At 39.3% G+C, this 25,777-nt stretch overlaps 1 protein-coding gene across 1 annotated transcript in view; it reads left to right on the top strand.

The window, feature by feature from the left end:
- SPIN1 (spindlin 1) overlaps nucleotides 1-25,777 on the top strand; it is a 61,374-nt gene that overhangs the window by 23,433 nt on the left and 12,164 nt on the right. Inside the window, 1 exon segment of the mRNA XM_081238186.1 lies at nucleotides 15,353-15,401. Coding sequence (XP_081094312.1) covers nucleotides 15,353-15,401 — 49 coding nt within the window.

Below are 25,777 nucleotides of genomic sequence, written 5' to 3'. Positions count from 1 at the left end.
AAAATAAAATACGTAAGTGGTATTTTCTTTAAGATTTATGTTTTTCTCCATTCCAGAAATACATTTGAATATTGGAAAAAACCTGTCATAACATATTAAGGTTCTTTGATAAATGAATCTGAGAATTCTGCTAGGAAAATTACTATTAATCTTACAAGTGGTTGCTATGTGATTTAGAATTTATTGTATTTATTAACTGTAGTGTTTGGAATTCCTTTGTAGAAGAGCCACAGGGATTAAGATTTTTAAGTTTCTCTTTTCTCTTTGATTTTAGTTCCTCTCTGGTAAAGATAATATTGATTTAACTGTTAAATATTTGTCAGTAAGATTAACTTGCAGTAGTGGTGACTGACTGAAGTATAAGTCACCTGAGAGGTTACTATTTAAATTCCAACTCGGCTCATCAGCTCTGTCCTGCTCTCTTATTAGCTGTATAAACACTGGTGCATTTTGTATCTTCTTAAGCCTTGGTTTTTCTCATCTGAACAGTGGGACTGTTATGGTATGTATCTATTGGGGTTATTATGAAGAATAAATGCGTTTATGTTGTCAGGTGCTTAGGTAGGTGCCTCACACATTATAGCTGCTCTGCAAAAAGCATTTTTTTTTTGTTGATCATACTGTTTATAACGCAATGTTTATTCCATCTCATTAGTTGCAAAAATTGCTGTCAAGTTTTTGTTGATCAGTGAATGCCCCATGTTTCTGTCATTTGAAATAGTAATTCGTACCCTCAAGTTCTTTTTATGCACACCATTCTAAATTCAGCACTCCTGTTTTCTTCACTGATTTAGTCATATTCTTAGGAGAGAGAATTGATTAAAGTGATGTGTAGTATGGTGTAAGTAATTGAAGGAGCTAAACCAAGAGATGTTACTGTTAAGGGAGAGATTGTCTAATCCTAGCCAGTACTTTGATCTTATATTTTCTTACTCTTTGATATTTTTTAGAGCATATGGCATAGTGCTAAAGACAAAGTAGGTACTCTGTAAATTCTAATCAGCCTATTGCTGAATATTTTAACATATGAAACCCTGGGGTCATTTATTGTTTTTCACTGTTGTGTATTATACTCTATTTTAGAGAGATTACTGATCCCTTGATCAGTATTACTTATAAATTAGTCTTAATCATTTTCCCTGTTAACATAGACAAAGGCTTTGTTACTTTTAAATCCCTGTATCAGTAACAAATGTGCCCATTTACAAATAAAGAAAATTCACACACAAAGGGGGTTTCTTTTTCCCATGCAGCAAGAAGCCCAAATAGGCATTCCAGAGTTGGTATGGTGGCTCAGCTGTGCCCTTAGTCTGTTGCCATCTGAAAGGCTAAAGTGGGGGCCTTCAGTGGATAAGGCTCCTAGGATGTTTCTCTTCCTCTGTGGGCCATTGTGTAGCTGGACTTACTACATGAAGGCTCCCAGAGGAAGTATCCCAAGAGAAACAGGCACAGTGGCATAGTCTCTTCTCTTGGAGCCGTGGAAGTCATACAGGTTCACTTCTGTTGCATTTTGTTCATTGAAGCAGTCTCAGAGGTCTGCCCAGGTTCAAGGAGTGGGCATGTACTGTGCTCCATGGGAGAAGTGTCAGAGAATTGTGGTCATGTTTTAAAACCACCACAGTGGGCAACTCCTAATACCTGACAGTGTTTGACATTAGGGTGTAAGTGATCAATAAAAATTTGAAAATTGAATTTTTTACATTCTCTTTATGTACCTAGTTCAACATATTAGGGGTTTCTGGGTTTCTTTTTAATTAATTAATTTTAGCTGCGTTGGGTCTTTGTTGCTGCGCACAGGCTTTCTCTAGTTGCGGCGAGCGGGGGCTACTCTTGGTTGTGGTGTGCAGGCTTCTCATTGTGGTGGCTTCTCTTGTTGAGGAGCATGGGCTCTAGGTGCACAGGTTTCAGTAGTTGTGGCACGTGGGGTCAGTAGCTGTGGCTCATGGGCTCCTGTAGAGCGCAGGCTCAGTAGTTGTGGCACATGGGCTTAGTTGCTCTGCGGCATGTGGGATCTTCCTGGACCAGGGCTCGAACCCATGTCCCCTGCATCGGCAGGCAGATTCTTAACCACTGCACCACCAGGGAAGTTCCAGGGATTTCTATTTTTAAAATAACTTAGGTTTATTTATATAAATATGTTGGAATTCAGTTGGTTACTAAAGTGGTAGTTTATATGTACCTAATGACGTTGGGCAGCAAGTCCTTTTTTACAGTAAAACTTTTTTCATATTTTTTTTTCCTGTAAAGTTAGCCTCCATTTTTACTAGTTTACCAAAGGTTGCAAATTTTCTCCTTTTATGACATTATACTGATAGGTACAGGGAATGGTAGTAAATAGATATCCATGTGCCTAATACTCAGGTTAACAACTATTTTTACTATATTCAAATATTTTTAAAACCTTGATTTTATTTTTATCGAATCAATAAAAATTCATGGGTGAAATGTCAAGTAGTGCCGAAGACTTATATCAAAAAGTAGGCACTCCATTCATTTTGATGTTTACCTTCAAAATTTGTAAATGAGTATACAGATTTCTCTTGATTTGAAAAATTTAGATATGTATTGAAACCTGTTGAGGATGATGGCTTTTTCACATAACATCTTTTTCTCCCGTTAACCTTTTTTTTTTTTTAAATAATGAAGTCAATATTTAATTTTTTTATTGAAGTAAAGTTAATTTACAATGTTGGGTTAGTTTCAGGTATACAACAAAGAAATTCAGTTGTGTATGTATACATGTACATATGTATGTATTATTTTTCAGATTCTTTTCCATTATAGGTTATTAACAAAATATTGATTATATTGGGACTTCCCTGGTGGTCCAGTGACTAAGACTCCATGCACCCAACGCAGGAGGCCTGGGTTCGATCCGTGGTCAGGGAACTAGATCCCACATGCTGCAACTAAGAGTTTGCATGCCACAACTAAAAGATCCTGCCTGACACAACTAAAGATCCCGCACGCTGCAACGAAGATCCCGACTGCCGCAACTAATACCTGGCGTAGACAGACAGACAGACAGAGAGATAGATAGATAAATAAATGAGATATATTTTTTAAAAAGATACTGAGTATCGTTCCAGCTGCTATACAATAGGTTCTTGTTGTTTACCTGTTTTATATATAGTAGTGTGTATATGTTAAGCCCAAACTCCTAATTTATCCCCCTCCCCCATTATGTCTCCTTTGGTAACCATAAGTTTGTCTTCTATGTCTGAGAGTCTATTTCTGTTTTGTAAATAAGTTCATTTGTGTCATTTTTTTAGATTCTACATATAAGTGATAGCATATGATACTTTTCTTTGCTTCAGTTAGTATGATAATCTCTAGGTCCATCCATGTAGCTGCAGATGGCATTATTTCATTTATTTTTTATGGCTGAGTAATATTCCTTTGTATATATGTACCACATCTTCTTTATCCATTCATCTGTTGACGGATATTTAGGTTACTTCCAGGTCTTGGCTATTATAATTAGTGCTGCTACAAATATTGGGGTGCATGGGTTGCAGTATCATATGGTAGCTCTGTTTTTAGTTTTTTAAGGGACCTCTATATTGTTCTCCATAGTGGCTGTACCAGTTTACATTCCCACCAACAGTGTAGGGAGGGTTCCTTTTTCTCCACACCCTCTCCAGCATTTATTATTTGTAGACTTTTTGATGATAGCCATTCTGACTGGTGTGAGGTGATACCTCATTGTACTTTTGATTTGCATTTCTCTAATTAATGCATGTTGAGCCTCTTTTAATGTGCCTGTTGCCCATCTGTATGTCATCTTTGGAGAAATGTCTGTTGAGGTCTTCTGCCCATTTTTTGATTGGGTTGTTTTTTTGATATTAATTAATTGATATTGTATATTTTGAAAATTAATCCCTTGTCAGTAGCATCATTTGAAGATATTTTCTCCCAGTCCGTAGATTGTCTTTTTTCATTTTGTTTATGGTTTCCTTTGCTATGCAAAAGCTTTTAAGTTTAATTAGGTCCCATTTGTTTATTTTTGCTTTTATTTCCATTACCATAAGAGACAGATCCAAAAAAATATTGCCGTGATTTATGTCAGAGTGTTCTGCCTATGTTTTCCTCCAGGAGTTTTATAGTATCCAGTCTTACATTTAGGTCTTTAATCCAGTTGAGTTTATTTTTGTATATGGTGTTATGGTGTTAGAGAATGTTCTAATTCCATTGTTTTACATTTAGCTGTCCAGTTTTCTCAGCACTACTTATTGAAGAGACTGTCTTTTTTCCACTGTATATTCTTGCCTCCTTTGCCGTAGATTAATTGACCATCAGTGCATGGGTTTATTTCTGGGCTTTTTATCATGTTCCATTGATCTCTATGTCAGTTTTGTTTCAGTACCATACTGTTTTGATTACTGTAGCTTCGTAGTATAATCTGAAGTCAGGGAGCATGATTCCTCCAGCTCTGTTCTCCTTTCTCAAGACTGTTTTGGCTATTGGCGGTCTTTTGTGTTTCCATACAAATAAAATGTTTTGTTGCAGTTATGTGAAAAATGCCATTGGTAATTTGATAGACATTGCATTGAATCTGTAGACTGCCTTGGGTAGTATGGTCGTTTTAACAATATTGATTCTTCCATTCCAAGAACACAATATATCTTTCATCTTCAATTTCTTTCATCAGTGTCTTACAGTCTTTGGAGTACAGGTCTTTTGCCTCCTTAGGTAGGTTTATTTCTAGATACATTCTTTTTGATGCAGTGGTTAATGGGATTGTTTCCTTAATTTCTCTTTCTGATACTTTGTTTTTGGTGTATACAAATGCAAACGATTTCTGTATATTAATTTTGTATCCAGCAACTGTCAGATTCATTGATGAGCTCTACTAGTTTCCTGGTAGCATCTTTTAGGACTTTCTATGTATAGCATCATGTCATCTGCAAACAGGGACAGTTTTACTACTTCTTTAGCCTTATAAGTTTTGGCTAAAGTGGTACTTATTGTTTCTATCATGATTACTGCATAAGTACTGAACTTTTGAGCCAAGTAATGCAGTATGATTATTTTTTTTGCACATTTTTCCTGGAGTTTAATGATTGCTTTAGTTTTTTTTCTATTTGTTTAAATTTCTTTGCAAGTTGAAGTCTCTTAAACCCTCCAACAGCTTTATAAAACTCCTCTCAGTATAATTTCCTGCATGCCAAATGTGATAGATAATCCATCTGTCCGTGTTTTTCTTAGAGGATTTTTTCCTAGCGCCTTCTGTCCTTTTCTAATCTGTTGATTATTCTCTCGACCTGCTGCAACATTGTCATCCCTGGAATTTCTTTTTCCTCTTTTGTATGTTAGATTCTCCTTTCCTCCTGGTTCCCATGCATTTTGTCTCTTAGTGTGTACTCTTGCCTGGGTAAAGCATGTACGTCTTCAAAAGTTTCAAGAGTAGGCAGTGAATGAGTTGATTGTTAAAGCTGCAAGTGGAATGTATAGTGATTCATTCATAGTCTTTACTTTCCACTTCTCAGATTTCCTGAAATTGTCTCTAATAAGAATTTTTAAAAATGCACATAGAAGATGGAAGTTTTTTTGGACCTTATATCAACATTGTTGTTATTCTACTCTCATGCTTTATATTTGGCAGGGAAAAGATTCTAGGTTGGAAATAACTTTTTCTTTCAGAATTTTCCAGGCATTGCTCCATTCATTGTCTCTGAGATCCAGGATTGCTATTTGGGGAAGTTGTATGCCATTTTCATTTCTGAACCTTTGTATGTACCAGTGGGTTTTTTCCCTCTTCTCTAGAAACTTATTTTTTTAATTGTTTGTAATTTATTTATTTTTATTTATTTATTTTTGGCTGCATTGGGTCTTTGTTGCTGCGTGCGGGCTTTCTCTAGTTGCGGCGAGCAGGGGCTACTCTTCGTTGCAGTGTGTAGGCTTGTCATTGCGGTGGCTTCTCCTGTTGTGGAGCACAGGCTCTAGGTGCTTGGGCTTCACTAGTTGTGGCATGTGGGTGCAGTAATTGTGGATCACAGGCTCTAGAGCGCAGGCTCAGTAGTTGTGGCACATGGGCTTAGTTGCTCCACGACATGTGGGATCTTCCCGGACCAGGGCTCGAACCTGCGTCCCCTGCATTGGCAGGTGGATTCTTAATCACTGTGCCACCAGGGAATCCCCTGTAAGTTGCATTTTTAAAAAGCCTTTCTTGAATTAGCTCTACCTCTTATGATTGTCTTAGTGTCTCTTTGCTTTTCGTCTCTATTTGTGAATGTTTTCTCTTGTGAATGTTTTCTTTAGAGATGGATTTTCAGATTTCCTGCTTGTAAGATGAGAGTATTTAACACCTCTCAGATTTCCTGATTTCTCCCTTAAAGTTATAAAGTCATACTCTTTTTCTGTTTGTTGAAGTGGCACCCCCAGAGACCACTGCTGGTCTTGTAAAGCCAGGCTAATTAAAATTGCTGATCAACAGGAAGACTGTCACCTTGACAGCCTCCCAGGGAAATTTCACAAGAGGGAAAGGTGCTCACAGGGGACGAATGAGTGAGTTAATAGGATTGGAGGCAATGAGTGTGGTGTGTAGGGGGATTGGTATTTTTAATCCAAATGAGTTGCTGGAACAGACATTGGTCTTTATACTTAGAACATCTGAGTCCATGCAAAGTTAAGTTAAAAGTTGGTTATTTTGGAACATGTGTCTGAATGAGCTTTGTTAAAACAGTTTGAGTGTATGTAGTTTTACTTGCCTGTCATGGTTTAGTACAGTTTAAGTAATGGTTTGGTGAGTCATTGAACAGTTTATTTTGTAAATTAGGCTTATTTTCTCATTTCAGTCAACAAATAGATGTAGCTACCTAATAAAGGGTCTTGTTCTGTTTTCCACTGGAAAATCTGTGATCCTCAGATGGGTGATACAACCCACCCTTGACAACTCACTGACATTGGTGCCTGGTGAATATATACACACCTACCTACTCTTCTGTTATTTGCTTTTTCCACTTGACAGTATGTATAGGTGACCTCTTCTTAGCAGTATATAGAGAAATTGCTCATGACTCTTTACAATTGAACAGTATTCCATTGTGCAGATGTACCAGATTAGTTTGTTCAGTAGTCAGTTAGCTGGACATTTAGGTTGTTTCTACTCTTCTGCTATTAGAAATAATAACTGCAATGAATAGCCTTGTCCATTTATCTCGCCAGTGCCATTAGGATAGATTTCTAGAGGTGGAACTGAATCAGATCTTAAATGTGTATGGAATTCTGTGAGATGTCACCAGATTCCCCTCAATGGGCTCTGTACCGTTTTGCATTCCTACCAGCAAGTAATATGTGTTTCTCACAGAGTCTCACCAGCGTTGTATGTTGTCAGCAATGTAGATTTTTGTCCATCTGATGGGTGGGCCTAATGGCCCTGGCAAGACAAATGGACAAGGCTATTCATTGCAGTTATTATCTCTGTAGTTGTAGGCGTGAGGCTGCATATCTTGTGTTACTTGTAAATGCCTCTTCGGCCTTTTTCTGTTCTTATCTCACCCATTTTTTCTTTGCTTTCGGAAGCTCTTTTAATGTCAGAGATATTAACTTCTGTCTGTGGTATGAGTAATTTATCTTATACTCTCTGTTGTGTGGAGTCAGCTTCTTGGAGAAAATCTTCCTTGAGTCCCTTGTCTCTTGCTCCCATCTGTATGGGTCTCCTAGCCTACTTCTCAGAAGCTGCGCTGAACTTCTAACATGGTTTCTCAGATCCTCTGTGTTTCTGGAGTATCCTCCAATAATTTTGAGAGAAGATTTGTTTAAGGTTTAAATTTTGAGCCCGTACATGACTGTAAATGCCAGTTGGTAATTTATCTGGTTACGAGTTCTGTATTCAAAATAATTTTACCTCAGTTTTGAAGGCATCACTTACCTCTTGTTGTCTAGCCCAGTGTTGATGGTCAAAGAATAAGTCTAGTACCTCTTTATTTATTTTTAAAGAATTAAAAAAATAGACTATTTTTGTAGAGCAGTTTTAAGTTATAGCAAAATTGAGCAGAGGGCACAGTGATTTCTCATATACCCCCCATCTCTCCCCAGTGTTCCCCAGTAGCAGCATCCCACACTCAATTATACATGTGTTAACAGTGAAGGTACTACATTGACACATCAGCATCATCCTAAGTCTGTAGTTTGCCTTAGTGTTCACTCTTGGTGTTGTATGTTCTGTGAGTCTTGACAAATGCATAATGACACAAATCCACCATTATAGTATCATACAGAATGGGTTCACTGCCCTAAAAATCCTGTGTTCCAACTATTCATCCCTACCTCCCCCTTTACCCTTGGCAACCACGGACCTTTTATTGTCTCCATAGTTTTGCCTTCCCCAGAATATCATATAGTTGGAGTCATAAAATTCCTTCATGTCTTTTCATGGCTTGATAGCTTTTTTTTTCAGTACTGAATAATATTCTGTTGTCTGAATATAGTACCAATTATTTATCCGTTCACCTACTAAAGGACATCTTGTTGCTTGCTTCCAAGTTTTGGCAATTATGTATAAAGCTCCTATGAACATCCATGTGCAGGCTTTTATGTGGATGTAAGTTTTCACCTCCTTTGGATAAGTGCCAGGGAGGATAATTGCTGGATCATATGGTAAGAGTTGTGTGAGAAACTTCCAAATTTGGATTCCCACCGACAGTGAATGAGAATTCCAGTTGCTCCACATCCTCTCCAGCAGTTGGTGTTGTCAATACATATTTTGGATTTTCACCATTCTTATAGGTGTGTTAGTGGTATCTCATTGTTTTGAGTTTGTATTTCCCTGATGACATACAATATAGACCATCTTTTCATACATTTATTTGCCATCTCTGTATCTTTGGTGAGGTGTAAAGGTTTTTGGCTCAATTTTTAAAAGTTGTTCAATCAGTTTGTTTTCTTATTGCTGAATTTTAAAAGTTCTCTTTATGTTATGGATAACAGTACTTTATCAGATATGTCTTCCCCAAATATTTTCTTATCGTCTTGACAGTGTCTTTCACAGAGCAAAAGATTTGAATTTTAATTAAGTCCAACTTATCAATTATTTCTTTCATGGATTGTGCCTTTGGCATTGTATCTAAAAGGTTCTCAACATAACAGAGGTTATCTAGATTTTCTCCTATGTTACCTTTTAGGAGTTTTATAGTTGATAGTTTTTTGTTTTACATTTAGGCCTATGGTCTGTTTTGAGTTCTTTTTTGTGGTGGATATAAGATCTGTGTCTAAATTCATTTTTCTACATGTGGATGTCCAGTTGTTCCAGCACCATTTGTTGAAAACACTGTCTTTACTCCATTGTATTGCCTTTGCTTATTTGGCAAAGAACAGTTAACTGTATTTATGGGTGGCTATTTGTGGGTTCTTTATTCTGTTCCATTGATCTCTTCGTTCTTTCACCAATACCACACTGTCATGATTAGTGTAGTTATATAGCAAGTCTGGAAGTCAGGTAATGTCAGTCCTCCAATTTTGTTTTTCTGCTTCAATATCCTGTTGGCTATTTGTGTCTTTTGCCTCTCCATATAAACTTTAGAGTCAGTTTGTTGATAGGCACAAAATAACTTGCTAGGATTTTGGTTGGGATTGCGTTTAATCTACAGATCAAGTTGGGAAGAGCTGACATCTTGACAGTGTTGGTTTTTCCTATCCATGAACATGGAATATCTGTCCATTTATATGGTTCTTTAATTTTTTTAGTCTTTGAGACTAAAAAGTGAAGCGGTCATAAAGTGCAATTACGAAGTTTATTGTGGGGTGACTTATACACAGGATCAGCTGGACGACCATCCATAGGCGTTTGCAGCTGCACCCCATACCACCAAAAGGAGTATAGGGGGATTTAAAGGAGCCAAAGCTAAAAATGGAATCTGATTACTAAGGGAGAAGCACACCCACACAGAGGGGACTGGGGTTTTTCCTCCCCCCCTCAAGGGTCTCATGTCCACTAACCATCTGCATCAGCAAAACATAGTCTTCCAGTTTTCATATCAGGTGAAGGCAAAGGTAAAAGTTGATAGGAAACTTACCTGCTTTGGGTACATTTCTTATGAGTAAGCTAAAGTGCAGTCATAACAGAAAGGGGAGAGGGGGTGGGACTGAGGGCCTGCGATGGAGCTGACAAAGAAGAGTCAGTGTGGTTCAGCCACACAGAGCCCTTGGCATGTTATTCATAGTTATTTTAAGTTCTCAGTTGGATAATTCCAGCATCACTGCCATATCTGAGTCTGATTCTGGTATTTGCTGTGTCTCTTCAAACTGTGCCTCACAGTTTTTGATGAAAGCCAGACATGATATTCTGGGTAAAAGGAGCTCTGGTAAATGAGCCTTAAGTGATATGGTGGTGCGGTGTGGGAGGGAGAGGTACACTATGTAGTTCTGTGATGAGGTTTTAGTCTTCAGTGAGTCTGCCTCACCGGGCTGTGACCTTCACTTGTGCCTCTCAGTTTCCTCCCCTCTTGTGTCCTACTGGATGGCTAGGGGGCTGAGCCTTGAAATTCCTGTCACACCAGGGGACAGCTAGAGAGTTGGAGTTGGCTATTTCCCTTCCCTCTGGTCACTTAGGCCCTGATACAGTAAGGCTCCAATAAAATAGTTTCTCTCAAGGGCAGGCCTTGGTAAGAACAGAATACTTTGGTGTATTTCAGAAAGGCTCCTTCTCCCTTCCCTCTGCTGAAAGCAAAAGGGGTTTTTTCTCTGCTCTTCACTGTGAGAACCTGATGGTGCTTCTGGAGGTAAAACGTAAAAAAATGTGGAGCCCCCTCCTTCCCATGACTAGGTCCCCTGGAGTTTTTATTTTTCAGACTTGTCCACACCAAGCCTCTAGCAGTTAGTCAATTGCCTTTCAGGTTTTCCTACCCAGGTACTGGTTCCTGCAGAGGATTCTGCTGCCATGAATTGTGATTCTCTGTATCTGCTTGTCTGTGTCTCCAATTCTGGGGACAGTGATTCCTTGTAACCTCACGTCTCTCACCAATCTAAGAAGAGTTGTTGAGTTTTCAGCTTGTTCAGCCCTTGTTAGGACAGAGCGGTAACGTCCAGGCTCCTTGGGGACAGTGATTCCTTGTAACCTCACGTCTCTCACCAATCTAGGAAGAGTTGTTGAGTTTTCAGCTTGTTCAGCCCTTGTTAGGACACAGTGGTAACGTCCAGGCTCCTTGGGGACAGTGATTCCTTGTAACCTCACGTCTCTCACCAATCTAGGAAGAGTTGTTGAGTTTTCAGCTTGTTCAGCCCTTGTTAGGACACAGTGGTAACGTCCAGGCTCCTTGGGGACAGTGATTCCTTGTAACCTCACGTCTCTCACCAATCTAGGAAGAGTTGTTGAGTTTTCAGCTTGTTCAGCCCTTGTTAGGACACAGTGGTAACGTCCAGGCTCCTGACGTGCCGGGCTGGAAACGGAAAGCGCTGTCTCTTCCTTTATTGCAATTTTGTCCCTTTTTATAGCCACTTGTTCCCATTTTATGACTATAGGATCTTCAGTTTTCCTGAGGATACCAGTTCTTTTATTTAATCTTCGTAGGTCTTGGGACTACAAGCAGTGATGCTTATTTTTATCTTTCTCATACCACTGGGTTTTTTGTTTGTTTTTTTTTTGTGTTGTTTGACTATTGATCATTGTCCATTCACACTTAAGAATTAAGGATTAATTACGAACGGCTTACCTTTTCTTGAGCGATCAGGAGATTATTTTTGTCACGGTACTCATCTAAATGGGAAAGTCAGCTTTGCGGGGAGCGTGGCGATGTCTGGGGCCTGTTAAGTGTCTAGGATGCAGGGAGCCGCATGGGTGTTAGGCCAGGGGTGTACCAAATGCTAATGTCAGCTGCCTTTTCCTTGTATAGTTAGTGTGGAAGGGAAGGAGGGGATCCTGACACCAGGTACAATTCCAGTAGATCTTGATCGAATCCTGTATTTTCACGTCTACTTTTGTATTTTTTATATCGTGATACGCATCTACTGCAAGCCTAGGGATGTTCCAGGGATGCTCTGGATAGATTTGCTGTTTGTTCAGTCTGTATCTTATCTTCATATATGAGCTGCCCATTTCGTACAGTGTACATATATAAGCATGCTAGGTGAAAGTGGGGGAGAATGGCTCTCTTAAGCAATCGGGGTAATGTCTCGCTGTTTTTATCTGTGAAGTAGAATGGACAGTCTTACACAGACCAATTGACCATATATCTCCTTTTTCATCTAACTTCTTAGAATTGTAAATGTTATGTAAATACAGAAATTTATGTCTAAAAATTGCATGTCTTAATGTAAGGCCAAGGAGAGAGAACTTTGCAGAAAACCCAGAAGCCTTCTTCCTCCACCCAGGTGGATCTTGTTACTTAGCGTGAATTTTGATCAATATAGTAAACGTGCTTTTGCATCATTCCACAGATATTGATAGATTGTTTTCATTTTCATATTTTTATTCAAAATATTTGAATTTTCATTGTGATTTTGTGTTTGAACCATGAAGTTTTAGAAGATTGTTGTTTAATTTGCAAATACTGGGGTGTTTCCAAATACCTTGCTATTTATTTCTGACTTGATTCTGATATAGTTAGAGGACATACTTTGTATGATTTCACGTTATTTTAAGTGTTTTGAGGGTTTGTATTCTGAGTAGCATATGGTGTATCTGGGTTAATGTCCCATGTGAACTTGGAAAAGATCTTTATTTTGGCAGTATTGGATTGGCGTTCTGTAAATGTCAGCTAAGCCTAGTTGGCTGTTTGTGATGTTCAGGTTTTTTATATCCTTTCTGATACTCCTAGCCACTTGTTATATCAGTTACTGAGAAGCGTTCATATTTTTAAATATAATTATGAGTATGTCACTTTTCCTTGTGAATTCTGTCAGTTTTTGCTTTATATATTTCAGTGTTCTTTATTTTATTTATTTATTTTTGGCTGCGTTAGATCTTCGTTGCTGTGCATAGGCTTTCTCTAGTTGCAGAGAGTGAGGGATACTCTTCATTGTGGTACACGGGCTTCTCATGGTGGCTTCTCTTGTGGAGCATGGGCTCTAGGTGCACAGGCTTCAGTAGTTGCCGCACGTGGGCTCAAGAGTACAGGCTCAGTAGTTGTGGCACATGAGCTTAGTTGCTCTGCAGCATGTGGGATCTTCCCGGACCAGGGATCGAACCCGTGACCTCTGCATTGGCAGGCGGATTCTTAACCATTGCACCACCAGGGAAGTCCATATATTTCAGTATTCTATAATTAGGTACATATACATTTAAGATTGTTATGGCTTCCCTTTTTTTGTTTTGTTTTGTTTTGTTTTTTTGGCTGCACCCTCACAGCTTGTGGAGTCTTCGTTCCCCACCAGGGATTGAACCCAGACCCTCGGCAGTGAGAGCTTGGAGTCCTAACCACTGGACCACCAGGGAACTCCCTGGTATGGCTTCTTGATTGATCCTTTCATCATTTTGGAATGTCCTTTTTGATCCCTGGTAACTTTGTCCTGAAGTTACTTTGTCTGACGTTAATAATCGTCTCTTCCTTCTTTATATGGTCTCTTAACTGATTCGTTTAGACTATGTTTAATGAAATTATCAATATTGTTGGGGTTGGAAAGATTTTTGCTATCTATAGTATTCTGAATCCACAGGTAGGTTATTTTGTTTATCTTAGCAGCGCCTTAAAGATTTATTCCACTGTTTTCTGGCTTACATTGTTTGTGACAACAAATCTGGAGCCAGTATTCTCTGTTTCCCTAAGTTTAAGGTGTCTTTATTCTTTGTCTGCTTAAAATGTTTTATTAGTCATTGGTTTTCAGAAACTTGATGAGGATGTGCCTTGGTGTGTTTTTTTTCCTTTGTCTTTATCTTACTTTGGCTTCATTGAGCTTGTTGGCTCCATGGTTATGTACTTACCACATCTGGAAAGCTTTCTGCCATTATTTTTGTCAGACTTTTTCTTCCTTCACCCCTTGATCCTCTCTTTCATGGAGTGCACTTCATTTATGTTGGGCTAGTTGATATTGTCCCACAAGTCACTGAGGCTGTTTGTTTCCCACAGTTTTTTCCTTTGTGTTCCATTTTAGATATGTTGTACTGTAATGTCTCACATTCACTGGTCTTTTTATCTGTGGGGTCTAATCTGCTGTTAATCATATCCAGTGATTTTTTTTTCTTTCATTTTGGATCATGTATTTTTCACCAGTTTCATTTATTTATTCTCTTCTCCCCACCCCACCCCCATTTTTCTATTTTAAGTGTTTATGTCTTCCTTTAGCTATTTGAGCACAGTTGTTAATAGTGCTTTTAACATCCTGGCCTGCTAATTACATCGTTTTGGTAATAACCCGCTTGGTTATGGGGTTACAGTCTGCCGCTTTTCCACAGGTCTAATAATTTTAGTTGGGGTGTTGGACATTTGAAGTGTGTTGTGGAGCACTGGGTTTTATTGATGTCCTTTAATGAATATTGGAGTTTGTTTTGGCAAGCAGGTGCTAGGATGGGTCTATAGCCGCTTTTATTCTTAGGGCTACTTCATCCTTCTGGTTAAGGGATTATCTTTTTATGGTTTTTACTGACTGCCCTGTGTGTGCAAAGAGGTGGCTAGATGGACTTTGAACAACTCTCATGCCTTTGCAGGTTAATATCTAGCCAGACATAAGACCACCCCTCCCCTTCCAGATGTTCGGAGCTCCCTCTGAGATCTCTCTCCTTGCCAGCACTCAGATCCACAGCTCCCAGCCACCCCTCCCTCCGCAGCTCCCATCTGACTGTCAGTGTAGCACAACCGCAGTGTTCTTGGTTTCCCCTTCGTGAACCATCATCCACAAGTCGTTGTCGGGATGCACTTGGTTGGTGTGGGGGCCTCTGCGTGGGTTTTCTGCTCCCCGGTTCCATAGTCCTCTGCTGCCTGTTGTCCTGATGTTTGGATCCAGATGTGTCATATCTCGTGTCCCATTTTCTAGTTGTTTGTGGCAGGAAGACAAGTTCTGTACCTTTTGACTAGGATTGTCATTTTTTGTTGTGGTTTTTGTCCATGTGGTTTTGGTTTGGTGTTTTACGGCCGATTTAGGGAGATAAACTGCTGTCTCTGTCATTTTATCTTCCCAGAATCCCTTATATCTCCTATTTAAAAGATAAGTAGACACATGGTTTTCTTACATGTTGGCTGTTTGTGGGTTTTTTTGGCCACGCCTCGTGGTTTGTGGGATCCTAGTTCCCCAAACAGGTATCGAACCTGGACCCTCGGCAGTGAAAACGCAGAGTCCTAACCATAGACCACTAGGGAATTCCCTTGTGGTTTATTTTAATTCCATACTTTATATAGCAGTTTTTCATAAGTTAACTTTTTCCTGAGTTTGGACTATTTTTTATTCAGTTTTTGTTGACTCATACTCACTTCTCTTTTAGGCCATGCTGGTGTATCTGCAAGCATGATGAAGAAACGGACATCCCACAAGTAAGCAATTCTGAAACTTGCCTTTTTAGATAGCAAATTGTGGCCTTTGGTTACATGAGATATGAGGTCATCTATGTGAGGCCCTCTCCCTGTATGAGCAGGTCTTGCCTCATAGCAGCCAGCGTCACATATAGCCTTGCTGCATGCTGAGTAGTGGTGTGCTATCTAACCCCTGTGCATTGAGGGCCCGGCTAGCACTCTGCCAGGCACACTCACTTCTTTATAAGATTTTCAAATGAATGAGGAGCTTGTAATTTAGAGAAAGCATATGTATGTTGAAAGATAATTTTAAGTGACAGATGTGTTATAAACCCTAAATTGTATAGGTACTAGAGAGTAGAAGCAACTTTTTTCCTCCCTGAAATCTTCTTTTGTGTGTAATGTAGTTACGTCCAAAAAGAAAATTGAGATACTGTCTTAAGTAACAATATCCACTGGTACTGTATTTTATTTAATAGATTTTACAAGTATCCACAGTATCCACTACTGTGCAGTAGTGACGGCTACAGCACCATGGGACCCTCTCTAACAAACCAGTTATGATTGTATGGGTCTTAATCATGGATTGTTGAATATGGAAGACTCTCCTTGACCCTAGCACCTCCTAAGACTCTCCCCATAGCAGTTATTTTCAAATTACTCATATTGAAATGCTTGCGCCTCTTGGTCACCGCACCGTAGTGGTCAAAGAGTGTGAGTCCTCTGGGCTTTTGTGGAAGGTCTGGATGAATAAAGGTGCCTTTCAGTAATTGTTGGTGATTAAACTAAACATGTCTCTATTTAAATGAATACTTGTATATATAATGTAAATATTTGTGATATTCAGTTTAAGAAATGACTTGGAAAGTAAAAATATGAAGATAAGGCAAGTCCTGAGGTTTGATAAAGCGTTTCTCAGATTTCATTTATTTGCCCATCACCTTCACATCTTCTGCCATATCTAGTAATCTGATAATTCATGTAATACATCTCCACTCATTATCATATCATTACCATAAATGGTACACCACCTCTTGGCACAAATAGAAGGTAATGAAAAAAACTTAAATACAGTGGGAGATGAAAATAAATTACACATTAACTTTGCAAAACCAGAACTGTTCCTCTTTTTTCCCCTAAAACACAAGGCTTGAATACCTACCTGTTCAGGTTTTGAAGTTCATACGTGTACAGCTAAAAGGGTTTCTCATCCTGTATGTTGCATGATGCAGTGAACTTGATCTAGTGCTTTAATATGAGGTGTGTTTGTCTCACTTAAAGGGTAGATGTTTTGAACATATTAAAAGGGAGATGTTGAAATGAAAAGTTATCAGTCATTTTCCTATTTTTTCTAATCTCAGTGCAAATTTGAGGATGGGTGGGATGGACAAAAACTGAAACAAAAGTTTCCACATTTCACAAATGAAGGTGTTAATAGTTGTCCTTGGAGGGGTGACTGGGAACAATGGCTGGTGGAGAGGCTGGCCTTAGAGTGGGAAGCCCCACTGGCTCAGCTGTGGGCCTTACCAAGTTCCCTCATGGGCCTGGAGCTCTGCTTAACTCATGTAAAGTCATGGTGCTGGACTAGAACAACGAGGTTTTCAGCTTTTTATCATAGAATCCTTTCTACAGATGAAGTGTTTATAGCAAACAAATATAGGAAAGTAGAGCTGGAGCCTCACTCTCCTTGCCTGCCCCCATCGTGGCTCTCCAGAAAGTAAGGCAATCGGGACTCCTCATGTGCAGCCACTGACCCGTGGTCACGCCTCCTCTCGCTTCCCGCGTTGATACAGGGGGACTGAGCAATAATAACTCCACGTGCAGATGCCTCTGCTTGCTTGAGAGAGAGTCACAGGAACTCCCAGGAGACAAATGCTGGCAGAGCCACCGTCCTGAGAACGGCACCTCCCATCCCCGTGGGTGCTAGGGGATTTGGGTAATCGGGTCTGCAGTGCTTGGAGCAGTGCCTCTGCACCCAGAAACGTTGTGTAGCTGAGTCTTGCTCTCATTTTTTAAAGTAAATAGAAACAAACTTTTGTGCTTCTTGCGGGCTAGGGTCCTTGGTGTGTTTGGGGGACAAGCTGGTGGACAAGCCTTTCCTGGCTTCCCAGGAGGTGGTTTGGGAAATCTGCACTGAAGTTACATCTTGAAGGGAAGTGTAGTTGGGGGACATGTAAGGTGAACTTAGCTACAGTGATTCTTTGTTTTAGTTTTCAAATGTAAATCTGGCTCTTTTCTTCCTAATTGGAATAGTGGATAGATTTACATTTCAGGGTACTGTTGGAAGGTATGACTGGGCTTTGGTGTATTTCCTACTAATGTACATTTAGAAAATGGATCAGGAGCTGTTACATGCTAAGTTGAGGATTTCCAGGGAATGTTTTCCTTTCATTTTATAAGATACCAATACTAGTCACCAGCCAAAACTGTCACTGTGATCCTCCTCCTCGTTTCCCTGGTGTAGTCTCATTTAGTGTTCATGGCATCCCCGTCAGGTAGGGACCATGAATCCTTCCGTGCACAGAGAGATTAAGTAACTTGTCTGAGGTCATACATATAAGAAGTTACTGAGCTAGGATTCAGAAATAGGACAGTCTGATTCTAAAGCCCATATTAACTACCACATTCTGTTTCCTGAACTGTATGTTTTGTTGTCTCATATCTGAAAAACATTATTTCTGTCCTAAACACACAGACTAGATAACAGTTGGAGCAAGCATCTAAATGATCCATAGTATTGACAATCTTAAATTGGTCAAATATGTAATACTTTTTAATCAATTTGCCAGTAACTGTTATTAACACCAGTGAAAGTGACTAGTGCTTTGGAAAACCCTTGAGGCATTTGGATGTTTGCCGTGGACATCTCTGATATCCTCAGGGTGTACAGTGTGTAGACTCTCAGCAGCCATAGCTCACGGGCCCAGCCGCTCCGCGGCATGTGGGATCCTCCCAGACCGGGGCACGAACCCGTGTCCCCTGCATCGGCAGGCAGACTCTCAACCACTGCGCCACCAGGGAAACCCTAGGAATTATTTTCTTGATGACCAAATATTTGGAATGGTACTTTGAGAACTTATTTAAAGTATTGAGCAAAGTACAGAAATATTTTCTGCACTCTCAGTTTATCTTTTTTGGGCACATGGATGGATAGAAATTAGTGTTTGTTCTGGATCAGCTCTACTACCAAAGGTATGGTGCCAGCAGCAGTAGCACTTGGAAGCTTGTTAGAAAGTCTTTGGTCCCTCTCCAGACCTGCGGAATGGAGCCCAGAGTCTCTGGGGCAGGGCTTGGGTATCTCTTTTCAAAAGCTCTCTAGGTGATTCGATGCATGCCAAAGTTTGAGAAGCACTGGCCTAGACCATTATCAGAGCTGATATCTTAAAGCACATTAGATAACTAAGTCAAGTTGTTTGGAAATGAGTACACAAAATTACAGCAATGAAGGATGATTGGATGCTGTGTACTGGGTCACCATTTTCTCCCATTGAAACTACAAGAAAAGCCATTTATAGCTTCTGGAGATAAGAAACAAGGAAAGTGATTATAGATGTTTAATTCTTGTTTCTCTGCTTTTATCCTTGAATTGTTTGGATCTTGACGCGATGCAGCTTTTTATTTGCCCTTGGCTATGTAATTCCATATGTCCTCAGTTGAATGAAGTGTCTTGGTATTTGTTTACAGTATTGCTGTTTATTTATTGACTACCTAGTAAATGATAGTTAAGAACATTTTAGACTTTTTTTTCCAAAGAAAATACCAGAGGCTAAGGCTGTTAAAAACAATGTATCCAGGGAGAACATAAAACAGCATCACCATATTCAAGGAACTGTTATTTTAGATTTTAAAAGTTCGTTGCTTTAAATCATTAATCTCACATCCTTATTTGTACTGCTCTTATTTATTTATTTATTAAAAAAATTTTTTTGTTGTTGTTCATGCTGTGTGGCTTGCGGGACCTTAATTCTCCAACCAGGGATTGAACCCGGGCCCTCAGCAGTAGAAGCGAGGAGTCCTAACCACTGGACCACCAGGGAATTCCCTGTACTGTTCTTAGATTGAACTGTCTAGAGATGACACAAGTGTGTTTGTGTTCTTTTTATATCTTCTTCCAGTAATCCGACATATTCTTATTGTTTGCTTTTATATATACTATTTCAACTCATGTAAGTAAGCTTTAATTTTTATTAAAGTTTTTTTAATATATATATAATTATTTATTTATTTTTGGCTGCGTTGGGTCTTCGTTGCTGCGCGTGGGCTTTCTCTAAGTTGCGGCGAGCGGGGACTACTCTTTGTTGTGGTGTGCGGGCTTCTCATCACGGTGGCTTCTCTTGTTGCAGAGCATGGGCTCTGGGTGTACGGGCTTCAGTAGTTGTGGCTCGCAGGCTCTAGAGCACAGGCTCAGTAGTTGTGGTGCACAGGCTTAGTTGCTCCGTGGCATGTGGGATCTTTGCGGACGAGGGCTCGAACCCATGTCACCTGCATTGGCAGGCGGATTCTTAACCACTGCGTCACCAGGGAAGTCCCCCCTTAAAGTTTTTCTTACTGATTTTTGAATCTGAATTAGCAATTAGAAATTAAAATGTTAGAGTTTGTTTAATATATAATTTTTAACTTTCCTAGTATGGAAAATTTCAAATACCCACAAAAATAAAGTAGTATGTAATAAATCCCAAATTCCAATCATCCAGCTTCAGCAATTAGCAACATTTTGCCCAATATTAGATACTCTTAGTATATTTCTTGTTATTTAGGGAAGTTCTAAACCTTGTCTTCTAGTAGATGCTATAGTTGGAAGAGCTTAAATCAGTTTATCAAAAACATATATTTCTACACTCTTAATATTAAATAATATTTAATATTTTAACATATGTTTAAAAATATTTTTAAACATTCTTCTTTGTAAACTTCGGCTGCAAGGGTATTTGAGCAGTTTAGGCATTCAAGGTGCAGTAATTGGAAAGCTTGACTGATGATTTTAAAAAGTAGTATATTATTCTAATTACTGTTTTTGTCTTCAGTATTCATTGAGGCATCCATTCTTTTTTTTTTGTTTTGGCCGCGCCACGCGGCATGTGAGATCCTAGTTCCCCCACCAGCGATCAAACCCATTCCCCCTGCAGTGGAAGCACAGAGTCCCAACCACTGGACCACCAGGGAAGTTCCATCCATTCATTCTTTTTTACCTCCTCCTTTCGATAAAATTAAGTTGTTTATTAAATAAATTGGGCAGAAATGGTATCTATATTAGATCTCCTTGAATTCTTCTCTTAGAACTAGTGAAATGATGTAAAAAAAGGCAACAGAAATAAAATTTGGAATTGATAACACTAATATGTATAAATCTGTTTTTATATATAGTTTATTGCAGAATTAGGACATCCATTGCATTAAGAGTAATTAAAAATTGTGTTTTATCTGCCTATGAAAGTAAAATACTTAAGTCATAGAAAAGTTTGAAAACACAGGTTAAATTCAGAGGAAGACAACTTAATTATTTTTAATGCCATCATCCAGAGATTACACCTGTTAATAAGTTAATGTATGTTTTAAAAGTTTTTTTTCTGCATATCTGTATGGATAATTGTGTGTCCTACTGTGTGCCCTGCCATGCACAGTACTAAGTGCTTTGGAAACTTACTTATTTCATTTATTCCTTGCAACGACTCTGAGGGATGTATGTACCGAGTTGAATAATGTCCTCCAAAATTCATGTCCACCTGGAAACTGACTGTAATCTTATTTGGATATTGGGTCTTTGCAGATGTGATCCAGTTAGGATGAGGTCATACTGGATTACGGAGGTCCCCCAATTCAATGACTGGTGTCTTTATAAGAAGAAAATCTGGACACAGACTTATAGGGGAAAAGGCTATGTGAAGACAGAGATTGGAGTGATGTGTCTACAAGCCAAGGAATAAAATGTCATGTTTTTTCTGTGATTTTAATAGCTATGTAGTTATTTCATCATATAGATACACTATTACTTACTGAATCAGTGAGTCCTATTGAACACTTTTTATTTCCAGTTTTCCCTGGTATGAACACTGCTCAGAACATCACTGTAGCTGTAGCTTCGTGCTTGTCCACTCTTTTCTTTTGATAAATTCCTAGACATGGAATTACTGGGACAGTGGATTGCCAGCTTGTTCACTAGGAGGGTTGTATTTATTCTGGAAGCAGTTAGAAAATAGTACTTCATCGTAATTTGCATTAAATTTGCAATTTTTGTCATTGGTGTAGAAAGATCATCCTACCAGCAGACCAGAACACTGAGAAATCTCTGCAAGATATACAGCAGATGGGAATAGATTTATATAAAAACTAAGCTAAGCCAAGGAGCTCCCAACCACTTTCAGCTGCAAAGGAAGACCTCCAAAAAGTTGAAAAAGTTAAATGTTCAAACTAGACCCCTAGAACCTGTTCAGGTCAGGGAAAGCAAAGGCTGGCTGTAGTCGTCTGAATCTTTATGGGTGAGAAACCAGCTGCATTAAGCAGTAGATGCTCACCTTACCTCCCCTGACTTGAAGTTGCTACTCAGTCTCGGCTGCTCCACAATTCCCTGGGTCCTGGCTGCTTTATCAGAACCTGTACTTAATACTCAGACACCAGGGACCCTGACTTGGCCTGAAGAAATATATCTCAGCTACAGATACCACTTAATCTTTCCTTGCATCTGAAATATGAACACCAAGAATCATCAGGCACCTGAGGAACACTGATAGCACCAAAGAAAGTCATACATGGAACAGGGCATCTAACCAGGAATCTGCAAGTGTTAAGAAAGCTGCCACTCAGACAGCAGCAGACTCAACAAAGACAAGGCTAAACCCAGAAGTTCATAAGGAATCGGGAAAAGTGAAAATTATCCTCAGATATCAGAAGGTGTGTTCATTAAAAAGAAAAATCATTCAAGATAAATAATCAGTTCATAGAAATTAAAAATATTATGTAAGGTATTCAATAGATAGACTGAAATTCAAGCCTGTTTTACCTAATTCAAGAGATTGACCAAGTGCTAGTGGGGATAATTAGAAACATATGTCACAAGTCCTGGTAACAACATGTCAGAATCCGGTAACAAAATTCTATAAGCACCTTGAAGAGGAAGATGGGTTACCCTCAAAGGAGCAAGGATCAGATTGGCATCTGGTATCTCTCAACTCTGGAAGGTAGAAGACAATGAAAGTACCTTTTTGCAATAAAGGTACTGAGGGGAAAGGGAATCTGAGCCTGCCTTGTATACCTAGGCAAGTCAAGGATGAGAACAAAATAATATTTTGAGGCTTGCAAGAATTTGGAGTTTGCATTTGTTAACCCTATCTGACTTACCAGAGGACATGTCTAGAAAGACCAAATGTATTGGGTTGGCCAAAAAGTTCAGGTTTACGAGAAAACCCGAACGAACTCTGGCTAACCCAGTACATGAGAAAAAAAAGTTAATTTTGCAGAAAGCAGCAAAAATCCTCTTGTTTACTTCTAAATAAGGAAATGTTTTTTAAAAATTATTTTTAAGATAGTAGCAAGATAAATAACAGTTTGGAACAAAAGACTAAATTTCAGCAGTGTGGTGAAAGTGGCCAGGAAGGGGTTACTAGGTGCTAAGATGTTTGTTTTTAAAATTCTTTCCTTCTTTTACTAAGAATTTTTTTGTTATTTTTAGTCTTGCTTGGACCGGGGAAGGGAAAGTATAGGTTTTGATTAATTGTAGATTTTAATAGAAAATTCTAAGTTTAAATAGGATTTTTTTGGCCGAGCCATGTGGCTTGTGGGAAGCTCCCCAACCAGGCATCGAACCCGCGCCCTCGGCAGTGAAAGCATGGAATCCTAACCACTGGACTGTCAGGGAATTTAAATAGGATATTTAGGAAGTTAGAAGTAATTGCTGTAAGTTTAGAAACAAGATCTATAGATTCCTACAGCTTCCATTAGAAGCTTTATTTGGTGCAAAGAAACCTTGCTCATCCTAGCTGTATAGATAAAGGAAGAAAGGGCTGAGGAAATGAGACAAATCATTGCAAACAGAAACACAAAGCAAAATGTTAGAATAGACCAAGCATGTTATTTACCACAGCAAAAGTTAATGATTAAGGGCTTCCCTGGTGGTGCAGTGGTTAAGAACCCGCCTGCCAATGCAGGGGACATGGGTTCGAGCCCTGGTCTGGGAAGATCCCACATGCCGCAGAGCAACTAAGCCCGTGCACCACAACTACTGAGCCTGCGCTCTAGGGCCTGTGAGCCACAACTACTGAGCCTGCGTGCCACAACTACTGCAGCCCGTGTGCCTAGAGCCCGTGCTCTGCAGCAAGAGAAGCCACCGCAATGAGAAGCCCGCGCACCGCAACGAAGACCCAACGCAGCCATAAACAAATAAACAAATACATACATACATAAATATTTTTTAAAGTTAATGATTAAAGTTCCCTTAAAGAAAGTGAGGAAATAAAATCCATGCAAAAAGGAGGGATTGTGTTTCTTCAGAATTAAAGGATATAGGAACCACTTTGAACAGGGATGCTTGCTGGCTAGATTTGAGTCCCTTGTGTTGTTCAGAAGATGGAGGAGAGCCTTGTGTGCTACCACTGGAGGTGACCAGGATAAAAACCGCTTGTTCTGAAATGTGATTAGAAAGCATCAAGCGTCTCCCTCTTCAGAAGCAATTGCGGTTCCAGAAGAATGCCACTAATGAGTATAGAAAGGATGAGTGACTGAACTAGAAAATCACTGCTCTGAGTCTTCCAGTTGCCCTTTTCTGCTGTCAGTGGCTAAGTTTATATTGGTTTTGTTGAGAATCATGGTAGTAGAAAATGTCATGCCTCTGAATCTAGGATGGAATCTTTTCTGTTTGTAGTCAGTGTTTTCCAGAGAAACAGCACCAATGGTGCATGCATAGAGAGACTGGAGATCCAGGGAAGAGCGGATGTTGCCGCTTGAGTCTGAAGGTAGAATTGCCTCTTTGTGTGGGGCGAACACTCTTCCTTAATACCTTTAACTGATTGGATGAGGCCCAACTATGTTATGGAAGGCAGTCTGTCTGTTGATTTACATTTTAGTTTCATGTAGAAAAATACCTTCACAGAAAACATCTAATGCTTGACTTAGATACCTGAATACTGTGGCCCAGCCAACCTGACACATTAAAATTAACCATCACACTGGTGAAGATGCTGAGTTTGCTTATAGTTTTGGTAGTAATAATGGAATGTCTGTGTGAATTACAAAATGGTGCATATGACTGAATTCTTTCTTCAGTGAGTTTTGGGAACCAACCTCTGCCTTTGTTGTGAAGAAAGCCTGATCCTGTACACAGGATGAATCACAAGGACTTTTGCCTAAAGATCAGAAGATAGGTAATTGTCTATTTGAAGAAAAACGTAATGCTAGCAAAGATTGTTGTGTTCTAAGGGAGGAATGTAATCACCTTCACCAGCCATATTCCTACAGAGGGCCAGTTGGATGTAGTGGCACATTTTCAGGGATTATGAAAAGGTCTTGAGGTTCACTTTCTTTCGGGTTTGAGTGTTAGTAGTTAGAAGTTACAGACTCGATAATATGTTATTAAGGTTTTTTCCTCTCCACTAAGTTTTATACTGAAGTCTTTTAAAATTAATCTTATTAATTCATTTAAGGTTATATAGATTGGTTCCTTACTGTGAACAATATTGAATTTAGCTCTTGCTTTTCTCCTTTCTCTCTTCATTTAATATCAGGTACTTTGCTCCAAGTAATATTCTTCTGTTTAGTGAGCTTCTTATACTTTACGTATTCTTCTTTCCTCCCCCTTTTCAGAGTGGTGTTAACTGTATTTTCAGAGCAGGTAATGGTTAAATACTACTGTATTTCTCTTGTCCCTGTGTTTGTTCTGTAGTAAGAGATATTCATTGCTTACTATCAGCTCTGTGCTGAAACTTTTCTAAGTGTTCTTTCTTTTTTTCCCTCTTAATATTTATTTATTTATTTATTTGGCTGCAGCAGGTCTTAGTCGCGGCACATGGGATCTTTAGGTGTGGCATGTGGGATCTAGTGCCCTGAGCAGGGATCGAACCCTGGCGTGCTGCATTGGAAGTACGGAGTTTTAGCCACTGGACCACCAGGGAAGTCCCCCAGGCGTTCCTGATTATCTGAAACTCTGTCCTATACAGTCGTCCCTTGGTGTCCGAGGGGGATTGGTTCCAGGACCCTTCACACCATACCAAAATCCATGGATGCTCAAGTCCCCTATATAAAATGGCATAGTATTTGCACATTACCCACATAAGTCCTCCCATATACTTCAGATCATCTCTAGATTACTCATAATACGTAATACAGTGTAAATACTATGTAAATGGTTGTAAATACAATGTAAATGACAGGTAAATTGTTGCCTGCGTATGGCAAATTCAAGTTCTGCT

This window comes from Mesoplodon bidens (genome assembly GCF_964165515.1).
Source record: "Mesoplodon bidens genome assembly, chromosome: 6".
Lineage (NCBI taxonomy): Eukaryota > Metazoa > Chordata > Mammalia > Artiodactyla > Ziphiidae > Mesoplodon > Mesoplodon bidens.
The sequence above is the reverse complement of the archived record's forward strand: the minus strand, read 5'-3'. Positions and strand labels throughout refer to the sequence as shown.